The sequence below is a fragment of the Sarcophilus harrisii genome, chromosome 3 (genome assembly GCF_902635505.1).
Source record: "Sarcophilus harrisii chromosome 3, mSarHar1.11, whole genome shotgun sequence".
Taxonomy (NCBI): Eukaryota; Metazoa; Chordata; class Mammalia; order Dasyuromorphia; family Dasyuridae; genus Sarcophilus; species Sarcophilus harrisii.
In genome coordinates, this window is record NC_045428.1 from 193,454,504 (window position 1) to 193,469,190 (window position 14,687).

Here is a 14,687-nt window from a genome sequence, read left to right on the forward strand (position 1 = left end):
CAGTTATAAGACCTAGTCTTTCCAATTTTCACTAGGTCATAATGTATTTTATCTTGTTGCTTAAAAGAAATAAGCTTGTGATTTTTTTTATTAAGAATTTTATATAATTTCTTTTTTTATAAAGAAATTACATTGTAATAGCTTTTGTAATAAAAGGATGTGAAATATAAGTCCATTAAGTATAGATAACCTTTGTATTTGTTCTCAACTCTAGCCGAAATATTGCCATCTGAAGAAAATGGCATGCCTAAAGAGCACAGATTTTCTGAACAATCCATGGATTCATCACTGAATTCAGGCAATCCTGTAAGCCCTGCCTATAGAAATCCTACAAACTGTCGTACCTCAACAAGTACTACATATTATAGAAATTCTCTTCAATCAGTAACTACTACCTCAAACTCAGTGCCAATGTTACACAAACTGTCATTGAATCCTGCTGGGAACAATTATTATGAAGGCAACAGGAGACGGATGCAAAGGAGGATTGAAGGTATAGTTTGTGTTATTTATTTTGAAATTTAGTTTTATTTCATTGTCAGTTCTAGATTCCCTTTTTCCCTTCTTCCACTTCCTCATCCAGTGAATGGAAACAAAATTCTACCAATATATATAGTCATGCCAAATAAATTTCTATGTTAACCAAGTCCAAAAAAACTATATTGAAGGTATAGTTTAGATGAGTGGTTCTACAAATATATTAGCTTGCTACTTTAGAAGGCATTTATGATCTGTTCCTCCATTGTTCAACCAAAAAAATTTCATAGTCATTTAATCAGTAATCATGTATTAAATACCTGCTATATGGTTGCTATTGGAAAAGTTGAAGAAAAATAGAATAAAGCTAAAATGGTGCAATGAGCCTAGGTTATGAAATGCTTTAAAAGCTATATAGAGGTGTTTATATTTGATCCTAGAAACAATTGGGAGACACTGGACTTCATTGATAAATGAGGGATATGTGATCAGATGAGTTCTTAAAGAAAATCAGAAGACTAATTAGGAGACTGTTGAGATTAACCAAGTGAGAGGTTATGAGGAATAGAGAATAAGGGGTTAAATCTTTGAAAGGTAATGATTTGAATAAAGATTGATGAAACTAATCCATTCAATTTATATACCTCATAGTCAATATTTATATAAAAATACTATGTGACAGGCAGTAGGCTAAGCACTTTATGTATATCTTCTCATTTGATCCTTACAACAACCGTATTTTACAGATGCAGAAAACAAAGTTTTAAGCCTAGAACGCAGATTTTCCTGACTCTAGGTCTAGTGCTCTATCTACTAATAATTCCATTAAAATAAGACAAATTTGCAAATTTGGTCTATCAAAAATTGTATGTCTCATGTTCCTTGAGTCTACAATTCCTTCAGTAGATAAATAATGTGCATCTTCATCATTTCTCTAGAATTATGATTGATCATTGTGATGTACACAATTTTTAACAGTTTTTTCTTTAAAATGTCCTCGTTTGTATTATAAATTTTCCCCCAGTTCTATTTCACTCTGCAGTTCACCTAAAGTCTCATATTACTCTGAAATTACTCCTTTTATCATATTTTTTCAGATATTTTATTATATTCATATACCGTAACTTTTTTATTTTATAATTTTATAATACTTTATAATAACTTTATAATTCTGTTATAACAAAAAAAAATAGGTGCAAAAGGGTAAAAGAGTATTTCCATTTTAATGGCTTTGGGGACACATTAAAAATTGTCTTCAAGATAGTATCAATTCATAGTTTTACCAGTAGCAAAATAGTGTGTCTGATTTCTGCAATTGTCACTTTCCTTTTTTGTCATCTAATAGATTTACTAATCTGTGATGAGGTATAACTCTCAAAGTTGTATTAATATGTATTTCACTAATTAGCGGTACTTTGAGGTATTTTTTTTTTTTCCACATGGTTGTTGGTAGCTTAAACTTCTTCCTTTGAAAATTTCCTGTTCATATACTTTTACTATTATGGTATGGATTTTATTCTTATATATTTGAAATAGTTCTTTTTTGTTTGTTTGGTTGGTTTTTTGCTGAGACAATGGTGTTAAGTGACTTGTTAAGGGTCACACAGCTAGAAAGTATTAAATGTCTGAGATCAGATTTGAACTCAGGTCCTCCTGACTTCAGGGCTGGTGGAAGTAGTTCTTTATAGATCTTGATTTAGAGAATTTTTGTCAGAGTGCTGCAAAGATTGTTTTTTTCAGGTTACCTAGTCTATTTGAATTGCATTTATTTTGTTTTTGCAAAATTTTTTAAAGTAACATAACCAGAATTGTTCAGTGTATTTTCTTTGACACTTTTCTGTTACTTGTTTGATCATGTATTCTTTCCCCTACACATAGCTGGGCAACATTTCCTACCTTTGCTCTTCTCATTTGTCTGTGATATTATTTGGGTCTTGTTCCCATTTGGGAGCTTACCCTGATGTATGTGGTAGGAAATGGTCTAAATTTAATTTCTTTCTGACTGCTTTCCAGATTTCCCAGAAAAAAAAAAAAATTGGGGGGGGGGGTAATAAAATCTTGTTGGAATCTTTACAAACTGTTAAGTCATTAGAGTTGATAGAGACAATAATTATCTAATTTAGCATGGTTCAATATGATTGATTTGATCTTAGAAGGAGATGTTTTGGGCTGGAACTTGAAACAAGGTACTAAGTACAACTAATAGACAATAATGCTTGTGTTCATACCTCCCTTGAAGTTCTTGGTGCCAGAGAGCACTCTGGGAGATAACCCAGAATCCTATTCCCTTCAGAAGGAGGAGTTAACTTTTGGGAAGATCATATATATACAGGAAGCTCTTAGAGCTTGAAAAGAATTTCTCCGGAACATTGATTGGGGTCGGAGAGGAGCACTCTGGGAGGAAGCCCACAACCCCTATCTTAGAGGCAAGAGAGATTCATTGCATCTTCCACCTTGGTGCTGGCTGGAATCTGAAGGACAAACCTTTGGATTTGGAGACATTTGGAGGGAGCTCTTGGAACCAAGCAGAGAGATAGGTTTTTGAGCTAACTGGGCTATATTGAAGGACACAATAAAAGATCTGAACTTTTATCAGCTGGCTGTGATTTTGGAGTAATTATTTACTTGTAACTGAAACTAAGGCTGACTCCAGAAAACCTCCCTGAGAAACCTGCTCTCCCAGAGAAGAACCATCTTATTATTATTTTAAAGAAGAAAAAACACCAACAAAATCTTATCCAAGTAGTTGGGTATCTTTAGGTTATCAAACAGTGCTTTTTTATATGATGTGTTTAATCTATTCCATTGGTCAGCTTTTGTTTGTTTTTAAACCAATATCAAAAGTGTTTTTTCTTTTTTCTTTTTTTTTTTCATGATTTCTGCTTTTTAGTATACTATAGTTTAGTATAGTGTATGTGTATATATATATATATATATATATATATATATATATATATAGTATAGTATAAGATCTGAAAATGCTAGACTTCCTTATTTTCTACTTTTCATTATTCCCTTTGAGATTCTTTATACCTCCAGAGCAATCTTGTTATTTTTTCCTAGGTCTTATTAAGTAATCTTTTGACAATTTGATTGGTATAATAATCTATAAATGAAGTTAGACAATATTGTCATTTTTATTATAAGTATACCCAAACACTGAGCAATTAATATGTCTTCATTTATTCACATGTCTCTTCATTTCTGGAAAAATAGCACTTTTATTCTGTCAGGGGAGACTACACAATAGCATTAGGAAGGCAGCCTTGTACACTAGAAATAGTTCTGTTTTGGAGACAAAGGATTTTAAGGTTTAAAGTGTAGTCTCTGGTGCTTATTATCTCTGTAGCCTTGAGGCAAATCCCTTAATCCCCTTTAGTCTGAGTTACCTCTTCTTTAAAATGAGGGGGTTGAAATTGATGACCCTATATCTATAATCTTATGATTCTGTGTACAATATGAATACATATATAAATATTAAGTAATTTGTGAGAAATGCACTGGCATGCTTTTCAAGGTATTTAGGCTAAGCAAAGCATTGAAGATAACTAAGGACTCTCAAGAGGAAAGGTAAAGAAAAAGAGTCTTCCAAGAAACAGTGTGCACAAAGACATGAAAGGAAGCAGGTGGTTAGAATGTGGTTTGTGAGGCGCTCTAAGGCCTATTGGGCTGGACTGAAAAGTAAAGGGAAAATACTTAATAAAACAAGAAAGGTAAAGTGGAGATATGTTGTGAAGGGCTTTGTATTTGATTGTTAGGAATAATGGGAAGCCCAGGTGTCTGCAGAGCAAGAGAATGAAACAGTCACACCTGTGCTTAGAATTATCATTTTGGCAGCTGGATGAACTATGGATTGGAGAGGGGAGAAATTTGGGTCAGGGATATCAGTTAGGATCTGAAATAGTTCAGGTAAGAGGTGATGAGAAAGGGAAGCTAGGATGATGATATTGTGAGCAAGAACAAGTAGATGGAAATGAAAGTTGTACAGGTAGAATTGACATGACTTGGCAACTGATGGGATACAGAAAAAAGGAAGAGTGAGAAGTCAAGGTTAATACTAAGATTGAAAGCTTAGTTAGAACACTTTTTTTTTTTTTAAGAGGAGGTAGGAATCTTAGGAATTATAATCTAACACCATCACTTTAAAATTGAGCAAACAAAGGTCCAGCAAAGATAGTGCTGAGCCAAAGTTTGAACATAGGTATTCTTACTTCCAATCAGAGTATTACACAATCTTAAAGCAGTTTGACCTTGTTTAGAATTTAAATCAAATAAAAAGTTAAGCAAATTATTTTTTTCTTTTTTTATATGTAATTTCAATTTTTTTCTTCTTTTGCACAGCTAATATTGAAGGATGTTTTGCATGATTTCATAGATATCATTTTTTAAATATTTATTTTGAATTTAAATTGAAATGATACCAAAACCAAACTACTTCCATGTGCACAACACATAAAAAGAGAATACAGTATAAAACCATGAGTTTCCATTTCATACTTCTAATTTTTTTTCTTTTTAATAGTATCTTATTCTCTCTCCCTCACTCCCCATTATACATCAAGAAAGTTTTTAACATTCATTTTTTTTTTTTTTTTACAAGATTTTGATTTCCAGATTTTTCTTCCTCCCTCTCCTTCCCTTTTCCTAAAATGAGAGGCAGTTTGATTTGGGTTGTGCATATACTGTCATGTAATATTCTGACTATTCTGGACTGAATATTCTGACTAATATTCTGGAGGGCTTTCGGACCAGCCTTAGTCTCAGCAGAATAATTATCACGGAAATAGTCAGGAATAAAGTCCAAAGTCTTTATTGTCTCCTTCAGTCTCCCAGTCTGCTTAGCAGTCTCAGTCAGCCAGCTAGTCAGCAGTCTGTACATCTTGGTCTCTGCTCCCGACTTCAGTCTGACCCTGACGTCTTAAATACTCTATCACAATTAAATCAATTCATTATACTGAGTATAACCTGTCATTATATCACTGGGGAACCAATTATCTCATCAATTCCACTGAGTTAATATCTTGTAGCATTAAATCAGTCATATTGTGCTTTAAGCATACCTTTGCAGAGTTCCTACTCTTTACTTCTCCCACTTTCTTTTGTTTTAGAACATAGGTGGTCACGCCCTCCCTGACTTCTCAGAAAAGGAGGTGAAAACACCAAAGGGAAATGGGGAGTCAAACCAGATTTTGTTAGTGGGTTTCTGAAGGGTCTCACTTGAAACAGGTATACATAAATCCATCAGCATAGGAGGTATCACATAAGCACATAGTAATATAACACAAGGACTTAGTAGTGATGGCTCTCCCCACAGCTGGCACAGGCTCAATGTGGTATAACAAACATGAATTATACATGGAAGTAGTGATATAACAAAATATGAATCAACGTGGTATTGTAAAAGATTTCCATAAGTCCTCAAAGGAGGGTATATAAATAATAGTCACACATACACCTCCTTCAGCAGCCAAGAGATAATCCAAAACCATTCTATTGTTGATTACTTCATGGGTCAGGGAATCCAATGATTTCTGCAAGTTTTGAAGTCCTTCAATAGTCTCATCATGTGCTAGGGAATCTAATGATTACTGCAGATTTTGAAGTCTTGCAACAGTCTTATTATGTGTTAGGGAATCCAATGATTCCTGATGGTTTTGAAGTTCTGCAACAGTTTTATCAACAATTTTTCATTTCAGGGAATCCAATGATTCCTGTGGATTTTGAAGTTCTATAACAGTCTTATCAATAATTTTTTGATGTTCATGAGTCAATTGCCATACGCATTTGCAACATGCTATCTTTGTATTTGCTATTGCCAGTCTCTCCTAATTTCCTGGACTTCAGAGAAATCTCTGATAAGTATTTATATCAAGCTTAACCTCTTTCTGAGGTCATCAGAGACCCTATGGCTACTACCTCATAGGGACACAGTTAAAACACAGTAGGGCATTCAAGAGCGGTTGCAGGCAAGCTCAGAAACTTTACTCACATGTGTTACATCCTACTGTAACACCTCCTGAACTCTCTTAGTTCCTTCTCTTAGCAGAACTCCAGATGGAAAGGGGTCGAGCTCCTCCCCACTTAGCTTATAGTGGGTCCATGAGGTCACATGCACAGTCAAACACGGAGACACTTCCCATTCCTGACATGACTTTGGAGTGTTCAGGGTTCCTGCTGGAGTGGTCAGAGTTCCCGCCCACAAAGGTGATCCCTGTTTACTCATAGCCAATCATGTCTGGGGATCTCAAGGCCACTTAAGCCTGTGTTTATATCCTCTTTGCTCTAGACCTGACCTTTCTTTGACCCTAACACACATTGGGTTAACAGTCATGCTTTTTCAATGGCACATGTAATCAGAGGTGGAACTATGCAATATTTCTTGAGTTTTCTCCTTTGTTTCAGTGTTTTTCTCTTTTTCTGTCTCTTTCCAATGGACAAGGTAAATACAACTTATTGGCACCCATATGATTGTTTCTCCATCTGTGGAGATACATGCAAACCCTCTCCCCCAAGCAGTTAATCTATCTGGTCCCTTCCATTCACCACTTTATGGATTTCTCCACACCACCTGATGATTACCTAAAGATAATGGAGCTGCTTGCACTGGATGCTGCCCATCCAGTGGTTTATAAAACTTGTCTGCCAGAGCCAGTACATCTTTATCAAAAATCAGAAAATTAATAGTATATAGAGTTAAATTTAAAAGTTCTCTAGGGTTACCTGTAGCTCTCTCTCTTTTGTTTTTGGAGGAGCATCTGTTTCTCCTCTCTACTATTGCTTGTCCTTGAGGAAAGTCTGTCCAGTGTATAAAATCTGATACTGTGCACAAAAGTATGCAAAATGTTTAGAAGTATATGCAGGTCCATTATCTGTTTTTATTTCTTGTGACACACCCATAATTGCAAAACCTTGTGTAAGGAATTCAGTGACCACTTGGGCTGTCTCTTTTGCTGGTATTGCAAAAGTAAATCCTGGAAAGGTGTCTACTACAACATGGATAAAAGACGACCAAAAGATTCATAATGGGTCACATCTATTTGCCAAATTTCATTGGGTTTCACACCATGAGGGTTCTTGCCTGGAGGGAGTGTAGGAGTGTGGAAAGGAAGGCAAGCTGTACAGGCTTTTCATGCTCCTAACTTCCTCTTTTGTTATCCCAAATTGCAAATGTAAAGCTTGAGCAGCCTGATGATATTTAGAATGAGATTCTTGGGCTTCCTGAAATAAAGGTATATTGGCTAATATCGTTAAAAGGCTATTTCTGCCTTTGAATTTCCATCAAAAATAGAACCTGGAAGTCCACTATGAGAATGGACATGTAAGATATAAATCTTACCTGAATGCTTTCTCACTTGTTCTTGAAATTCCTTAAAGAGCTGATACATACATACATATATATACAATATATACATACAAATTTTATAATGGGCTGTAATTCATTTTGCTGAGTGGATTGAAAGGAAATTCTGACTGCTCTATCGTTAAGTCAAGAGAGTATGTAGCACAAATATTATGTTTGGATGCATCTGTAAAGATAATTGGTCCTTTAAGAGGAACCTTAGAAACCTTTTTTCCAAGAATCCATTGCCAATATCTCCAGCAATGAGATGAACGAAATCAGTTCTAATAGAGCAGTAATGAATTGAACCAGCTACACCCAGTGAAAGAACTTTGGGAGATGACTATGAATCATTACATAGAAATTGTCAATACTGTAAAATTACCCATGCACACAACTTGTAAATAAAAAGCTATTTTAAAAAATCCATTACCAATTATGTAATAGCTGGGGTATCTTTAATGGAGACCCATGTGTAAAATTTTGAACTGTGGCCAATAAAATTTGCCACTCTGGAATGGTTTCACAGTATACATTAATTTGTGCATTGTTATAAAAGGTGTATATCTTCTTAGGTCTTATCCCAGATAAGACCTTGCTTGTTTAATGGCCTTTAATAAAATTCTAGCCACAAGCACTGGGTAAGGAGTAAGGCTTTGTTCTGGTTGTTTTGGGAGGTTCACCCACTCTATCACACTGTGTCCTTGATGAAGGATTGCTGTGGGTGCCTCTTTTGTAGCAAAAACTGATATTTCTAAGGGTTTTTGAATGACTCTTTCAACCACATTGGATAAAGCCAGTTCAACTTCTCTCAAAGCCTCTTGAGCTTCTTTTGTAAGCTGGCGTGGTGAGTTTAAAGCACTGTCTCTTCTTAAAATGTCATATAATGGTTGCAGTTGATAGGTAGTTAAGTCTTAACACTGGACACATCCACTGGATATCTCCTATTAATTTCTGAAAGTCATTTAAGGTGTTTAACTTCTCTGTTCTTAAAGTGTTTGTACTGTAAGCATCTTGGGATATATATCATATCCTAAATATTGAAAAGGAGCATGTCTTTGAATTTTTTCTGGAGCTATAGACAATTTGTAGTTCCTTAGTGTTTGTGGTCTTTTGTAGACATGCTTCTAACATTTGCTCCTCAGGTGCATACCCCAAGATATCATCCATGTAGTGTAACAACATAACTTTTGGAAATGCTTTTCTTACTGGAGTAAGGGCAGCAGCAACATACATTTGACACATAGTAGGGCTATTTTCCATTCCCTGTAGCATAAACTGTACATTCATATCTTTTATGAGGCTCAGCTAAATTAATGCTGGGTACTGAAAAATCTTTTCATATCGTCCTTTTCTAGAGGGATAGAATAGAAACAATCCTTAATGTCTATAACCCAAAGAGGCCCTTCTCTAGGCAGTTGAGTAGGAGATGGAAGTCCAGGCTGAAGAGTTCCCATAGTTTCATCTGTTCATTTACTTTTTTTAAATTAGTCAACTTCCTCCATTTTGTAGATTTCTTTTTTTACAACAAAATACAGGGAAATCCCAAGGACTTAGAAAAGGTTGTAAGTGTCCTTGGTCAAGTTGCTCCTGTACTATATCTAATGAGACCTGAATTTTATCACTAGCTAAGGGCCACTGTTGTATCCACACTGATTTTCAGTTTTCCATTGAATGGAAAAAGGTGAGAGTGTTGGCAGGCCTTCAATATCAGCCCTGCCTAAAAGGCTGAAATACTCATGTGTCTTCCTCATAGATTAATGGGGATTTTTTCAATTACAAAAGGAGTAAGAACTCCTGTTTAACCTTCAAATATCCATTTCAAAGGGGTAGCACTAAATTCAGCTGCTTTTGATCTTTCTATGCCAGATATATAGATGTCTCTTGATCTTTTGCCAATGACTGGGCCAATTGGTACCTCTAATGACTGTACAATTTGCACCTGTGTCTATCAACCCTTCCGATTTTATGCCATTTATATAGTTAGGGAGCATAGGTCGGTCAAATGTAACAGCTTTAGTCCAGAATATTCCTGGATTCTGTTGCTGCGAATCAAAATCTGGGAAAATATCACCAGATTGCCAGTCAGGAGCATATATCAGTAAACCCAGTGCTACTACTTCACCTTATTGATAAGTCACATGTTGTCTACCTGCATTCATGACTGGGATATTATCTATATATTTCCCAGTTTCCCACAACAGTGTATGGATGAAGACTGTTTTGTAAGCACTCTCAGGAGTGAAATGGTCAAGCCTACTGTGCCTGGAGGATCCATTGACTGGACAGGGACAGATTTCACCTCTCCAGGGGATATCTCAGTACTCCCAGCTGTATACAAATTTATTCTCCCTAATTGTTTCCCATCTGATTGCTTCTTGGCTGATAGATCATGTAATCCCTTTCTTCCATCAGATTGCTTTTTGGCTGATTGATCATGTAGGAGTACTGAACCTCTAAAGACTCTCTGGGTGTAACCTGGGCTGCCATCATGTCCCACCTGTTTTTGGCCTGGGGCTCTGGAGCTGGGCCCTGCCTTTTGTTTCCCTGAGTCGATCTAGATTCTAATGCCCAATGGAAGCCTGTTGCTTTTGGGTTTTGTTCTCTCATCCTGACTTCTCACTTTTAGCTCTATGCCAACATTGAGCTTTCAGATGCCCTACTTTACCACATTGAACTTATTGATGAGTCTCTTTGGAAGTCCCTTGCCAAAAGGGACCCTCTATTCCCATGTTGTGCATCATAGCCTGGGTATAGAAAGCATTTGTGCCCACTGTGGTGCGGCGTCTTATGATCTCCTCTAAAGGAGCATCTTTGTGTAGTCCTAACATAATTCTTCTATAAACCTCATTAGCATTTTCTCTAGCAAGTTGTTTTATCATTATTCCTGTTGCTTCATTTTCAGCAGTAGTTTATATGACAGCTGTCTGCAGACATCTCATGAAATCAGCAAAGGGTTCATTTGGACTTGCTCTATTTTCCAGAAGGCTTCCCCTCTATCTTGTTTTCCTGGGAGGGTACCCCGTGCTTTTATAGCAGTAGCAATTTGCTCATATGCTATCAAAAGGATAATTAATCTGCACTAAAGTGTATGCATACTGACTTATACCTGCTAGTTGGTCAGAGGTGACTGGCATATTAACTCCAGGTTGCCTATTTCGTTGATCTTGTATTCTATAAAGTATGCTGTACTCCAAAAGCCACAACAAATTTTGTCCAGGTTCTAAACATGTCCTTGCTATAGATTTCCAATCACTAGGGATTAAAATTTCAAAAGCCAGTTTTCCTAACGCTATCTTAATATAAGACATAGTAGCCCAATAAAGATGTGATTCAGATCTTTGATAATTTCCAGATCAAAAGGAGTGTATCTTCTCCTGGGTTGACCTGAAGAATCAAATTCTTCAATCACAGGACCTGCTTTTATTCTTAGATATAGCCTGTTTTTTTTTTAGCTTTAATTGGTGTTTTTTATAATTGTGTCATAGAGGAGTGGACAAGACTGCTGCATAAGTGGTGCTAATTGTGTTACTAACCCTCTCACTCCTCCTCCTCCTCCTCCCTCCACCCACAAAGGGGAAATTAAGGGGTGAGGCTCATGAGATTGGGAATGCCCTAATGGCTCCTGCTCTGAAGCACCACACTACTTGATTTTATCACCACTGTACTTAACTCCTTTCTTGTCTAATTGTTCATGCATTTCAGCTACTTTGTCACTACTATCCCTCTTTTAATTTTACCAGCACTGTACCTTAACTCCTTTCTTGTCTAATTCTTCATTTATTTCAGCTACTTTGTCAATACCATCCCCCTCTTCCTCTGTCTCCTTTTTCCTTATTCTAAAATTTATGTAATTCCCTAAAGCCAATTGTATTATGTTATATATATAGAATGTTTCTTTAGGAATTGAATCAGGACCATTATCATTGTAATATTCAATTAGTTGCACTCCCACTAGTTTCCACTTTCTTGGCTCTAATTTTTCTTCCTTAGAGAATCAAGGAGATGCTAATGTTTCTCAGTATCCAGTGATCTGCTTCCAAGTGACAATCAAATCTTGGTTTTTTATTTAGCTTAACTATGCATTTTACACACTTCCTTGGGGCAGGGAAGGTTCTTTTCTAAGCATATGTCCCATTTCAGCTGAAATACTAGTTTAGCCTTTAACAATGTTTCCTATTTGTACTCACCCTATTTCCTGGTCACAGGAACTTCTCCACTGAACTCAACAATCCTATCATTCTGGACTTCTGAGTGTAAATTCTTACTACCACATTGGGGCACCAGAAAGTAATATTCTGACTAGCTTTCTGGAGGGCCTTTGGACTAGCCTTGGTCTCAGCAAAATAATCACGAGAATAGCCAGGAATAAAGTCTAAAGTCATATTGTTTCCTTCAATCTCCCAGTCTGCATCAGCAGTCTCAGTGAGCAGTATGCCCATCACAGTCTCTGCTCTGCTTTGGTCTGACTCTGACCTCTTAAGTACTCTAATTAAATCAATTCATCTTGTTGTAGGATTAAATCAATCATACTTAAGTATTCCTTTTCAGAGTTCCTGCCCTCTACACTGTCACATAAAACATATTTCCATATTAGGTTATAGTTGTGAAAGAAGAATGAGATCAAAAGGAATCAATTCTTTATATATTTTGGAAATGAGGCCTTTATCAGAACCTGTAAGGGTAAAAATGTTTGCCCAGTTTATTGGTTCCCTTCTAATATTGTTTGCATTAATTTTGTTTGTACAAAGGCTTTTTTTTTTTTAAAATTTTTATTACAAATTTGGGGTTAAACCAACCCCTTTATTCCGATTTTCCTTCCCCCTCCACCTTCCCCTAAAACATCCATATTATTAAAAAGTTGTAAAGAAAATTTGGAGAATCAAAAGTTCTTTTTTTAAGGAAAAGGTTTAGAAGGGTAAAAATAACCCAGGAAGGAAAAAAAATGCAAACCCGTTTGCATTTTTTTTAAATTTTTTTTTGTTGTGGGTGCTTCTTCCTTTGATCCCGGACTTTTTCTCTTTTCAAGAAATCCCTTATGTCATCCCAGATTTTTTAAATATATTGGCTCCTTTCTCTTTTTAACAAAGTTTATTAAGTCCCAGGCCCCACACCCGAATTTTTTTCTTTCTTTTTTCTTTCTTTCTTTCTTTCTTTCTTTTTTTTTTCTTTTTTCTTTCTTTCTTTCTTTCCCTTCTTTCTTTTTTCTCTTTCTCCTTTTCCCTTTCTCTTTTTTCTCTCTTTTCTCCTCTCTTTTCCCTTTCTCTCCTTCCTCTCCTTTCCTCTCTTTCCTCTTTTCCTCTCTTTCCTCTCTCTCCTCCTTTCTCTCCTTTTCTCTTTCTTTCCCTTTTCCTTCTTTCCTCTTCTTTCTCCTTTCCTCTCTCTTTCTCTCCTTCCCTCTCTCTTTCCCTCTTTTCTTTCCCCTTCTTCCCCCCTCCCTTTCTTTTCTTTTTTTTTCTTTCCTCTCCTCTCTCTTCTCTTTTCTTTTCTTTTCTTTTCTTTTCTTTTTATTTAAAGTTTTTTTAAACTTTTCAATTAACAATTGCCAAACCCTTTGTTCCAATTTTCACCTCCCCTCCCCCCCTCCCCACATGGGATAACCAGTAGAAATTTAAATATAAAAAATATAAATTAGATAAAATAAGTAACATGACCAAACCGTTATTTTTGTGAAAAAAAGAATTAGACTCTGAAATATTTAAAATTTGAAGGAAATCAAAAATGCAGGGGGATTGGGGTTAATGTAATGGTTTTTAGTCATCACCCAGGTTCTTTCTCTGGGCGTGTGGTTCAGTTCATTACTGCTCCATTGGAAATGGGTTGATCTTTTGTGGGGATGGCCAGGTCCATCAGAACTGGTCATCATATATATTTTGGGAAAGATATAATGATCTCCTGGTCCCCTATTTCACTCAGCATCATTGTGTAAGTCTCCCAGGTCTTTCTGAAATCATCCTGTTGGTCATTTCTTTAAGAACAATAATATTCCAAACATTCATATACCACAATTTATTCAGCCATTCTCCAATTGTGGGTATCCATTATTTTCAGTTTCTAGCCCTACAAACAGGGCTGCCCAAAATTTTGGCACATACAGGTTTTCTCTTTTAGTATCCCTTTGGGGGTATAATCCCAGTAGAAACACTGCTGGATGGGTATGCACAGTTTATAATTTTGGACAAACCCAGATTGCCTCCAGAATGATTGATTTTCACAACCCACCGACAATGCACAGTGTCCCAGTTTTCCCCATCTCCTCAACATTAATCATTATTTTTGTTCATCTTGCCAATCACAATGTGTAGTAGTATTCAAGGTTGTTTAATTTGCATTTTTCTCTGATCAATAATGATTTGGAACACTTCCATATGAGTGGTAATGTTTCTTTTCATCTCTGGAATTGTCTGTTCATATCTTTGAATTTGTCAATTGGAAAAAATGGCTTGATTTCTTATAAATTATAGTCAATTCTCTTATTTTTGGGCGGGAAACTTTGACTATAAAATTTTTCCCCATTTATTCCCTTCTAATCTTTTTTTTCATTATTTTGGTTTTACAAAGGCTTTTTAATTTGATATAATCAAAATTTTCATTTTTGGATCAATAATGGTTCATCTTTATTTAAAATTTCTTCTTCCTCCGTCTGAGATCATCCTATGTTTCCTTTTGTTTATAATCTTGTTCTTTATCCTAAATCATGGACCCATTTGATCTTATCTTGGTATAAGGTGTTAAGTGTGGGTCCATCCTAATTTTTATATTAATTTTAGTTATCAGCAGTTTTTGTCAAAAATTCTTATCCCAAAGTTAGGATCTTTTGGGTTTGTCAAACTAGATTGCTAAGTTGACATTTTCCTTTGGAATAACCTAT

At 35.8% G+C, this 14,687-nt stretch overlaps 1 protein-coding gene across 11 annotated transcripts in view; it reads left to right on the forward strand.

Moving 5' to 3' along the window:
* SCML2 (Scm polycomb group protein like 2) overlaps window positions 1-14,687 on the forward strand; it is a 147,624-nt gene that overhangs the window by 116,904 nt on the left and 16,033 nt on the right. For all 11 annotated transcript variants that reach the window (XM_023500308.2, XM_031958932.1, XM_031958930.1 and 8 more), the window contains one exon: window positions 215-493. In XM_023500308.2, coding sequence (XP_023356076.1) covers window positions 215-493 — 279 coding nt within the window. The remainder of the gene's footprint in view (window positions 1-214; window positions 494-14,687) is intronic.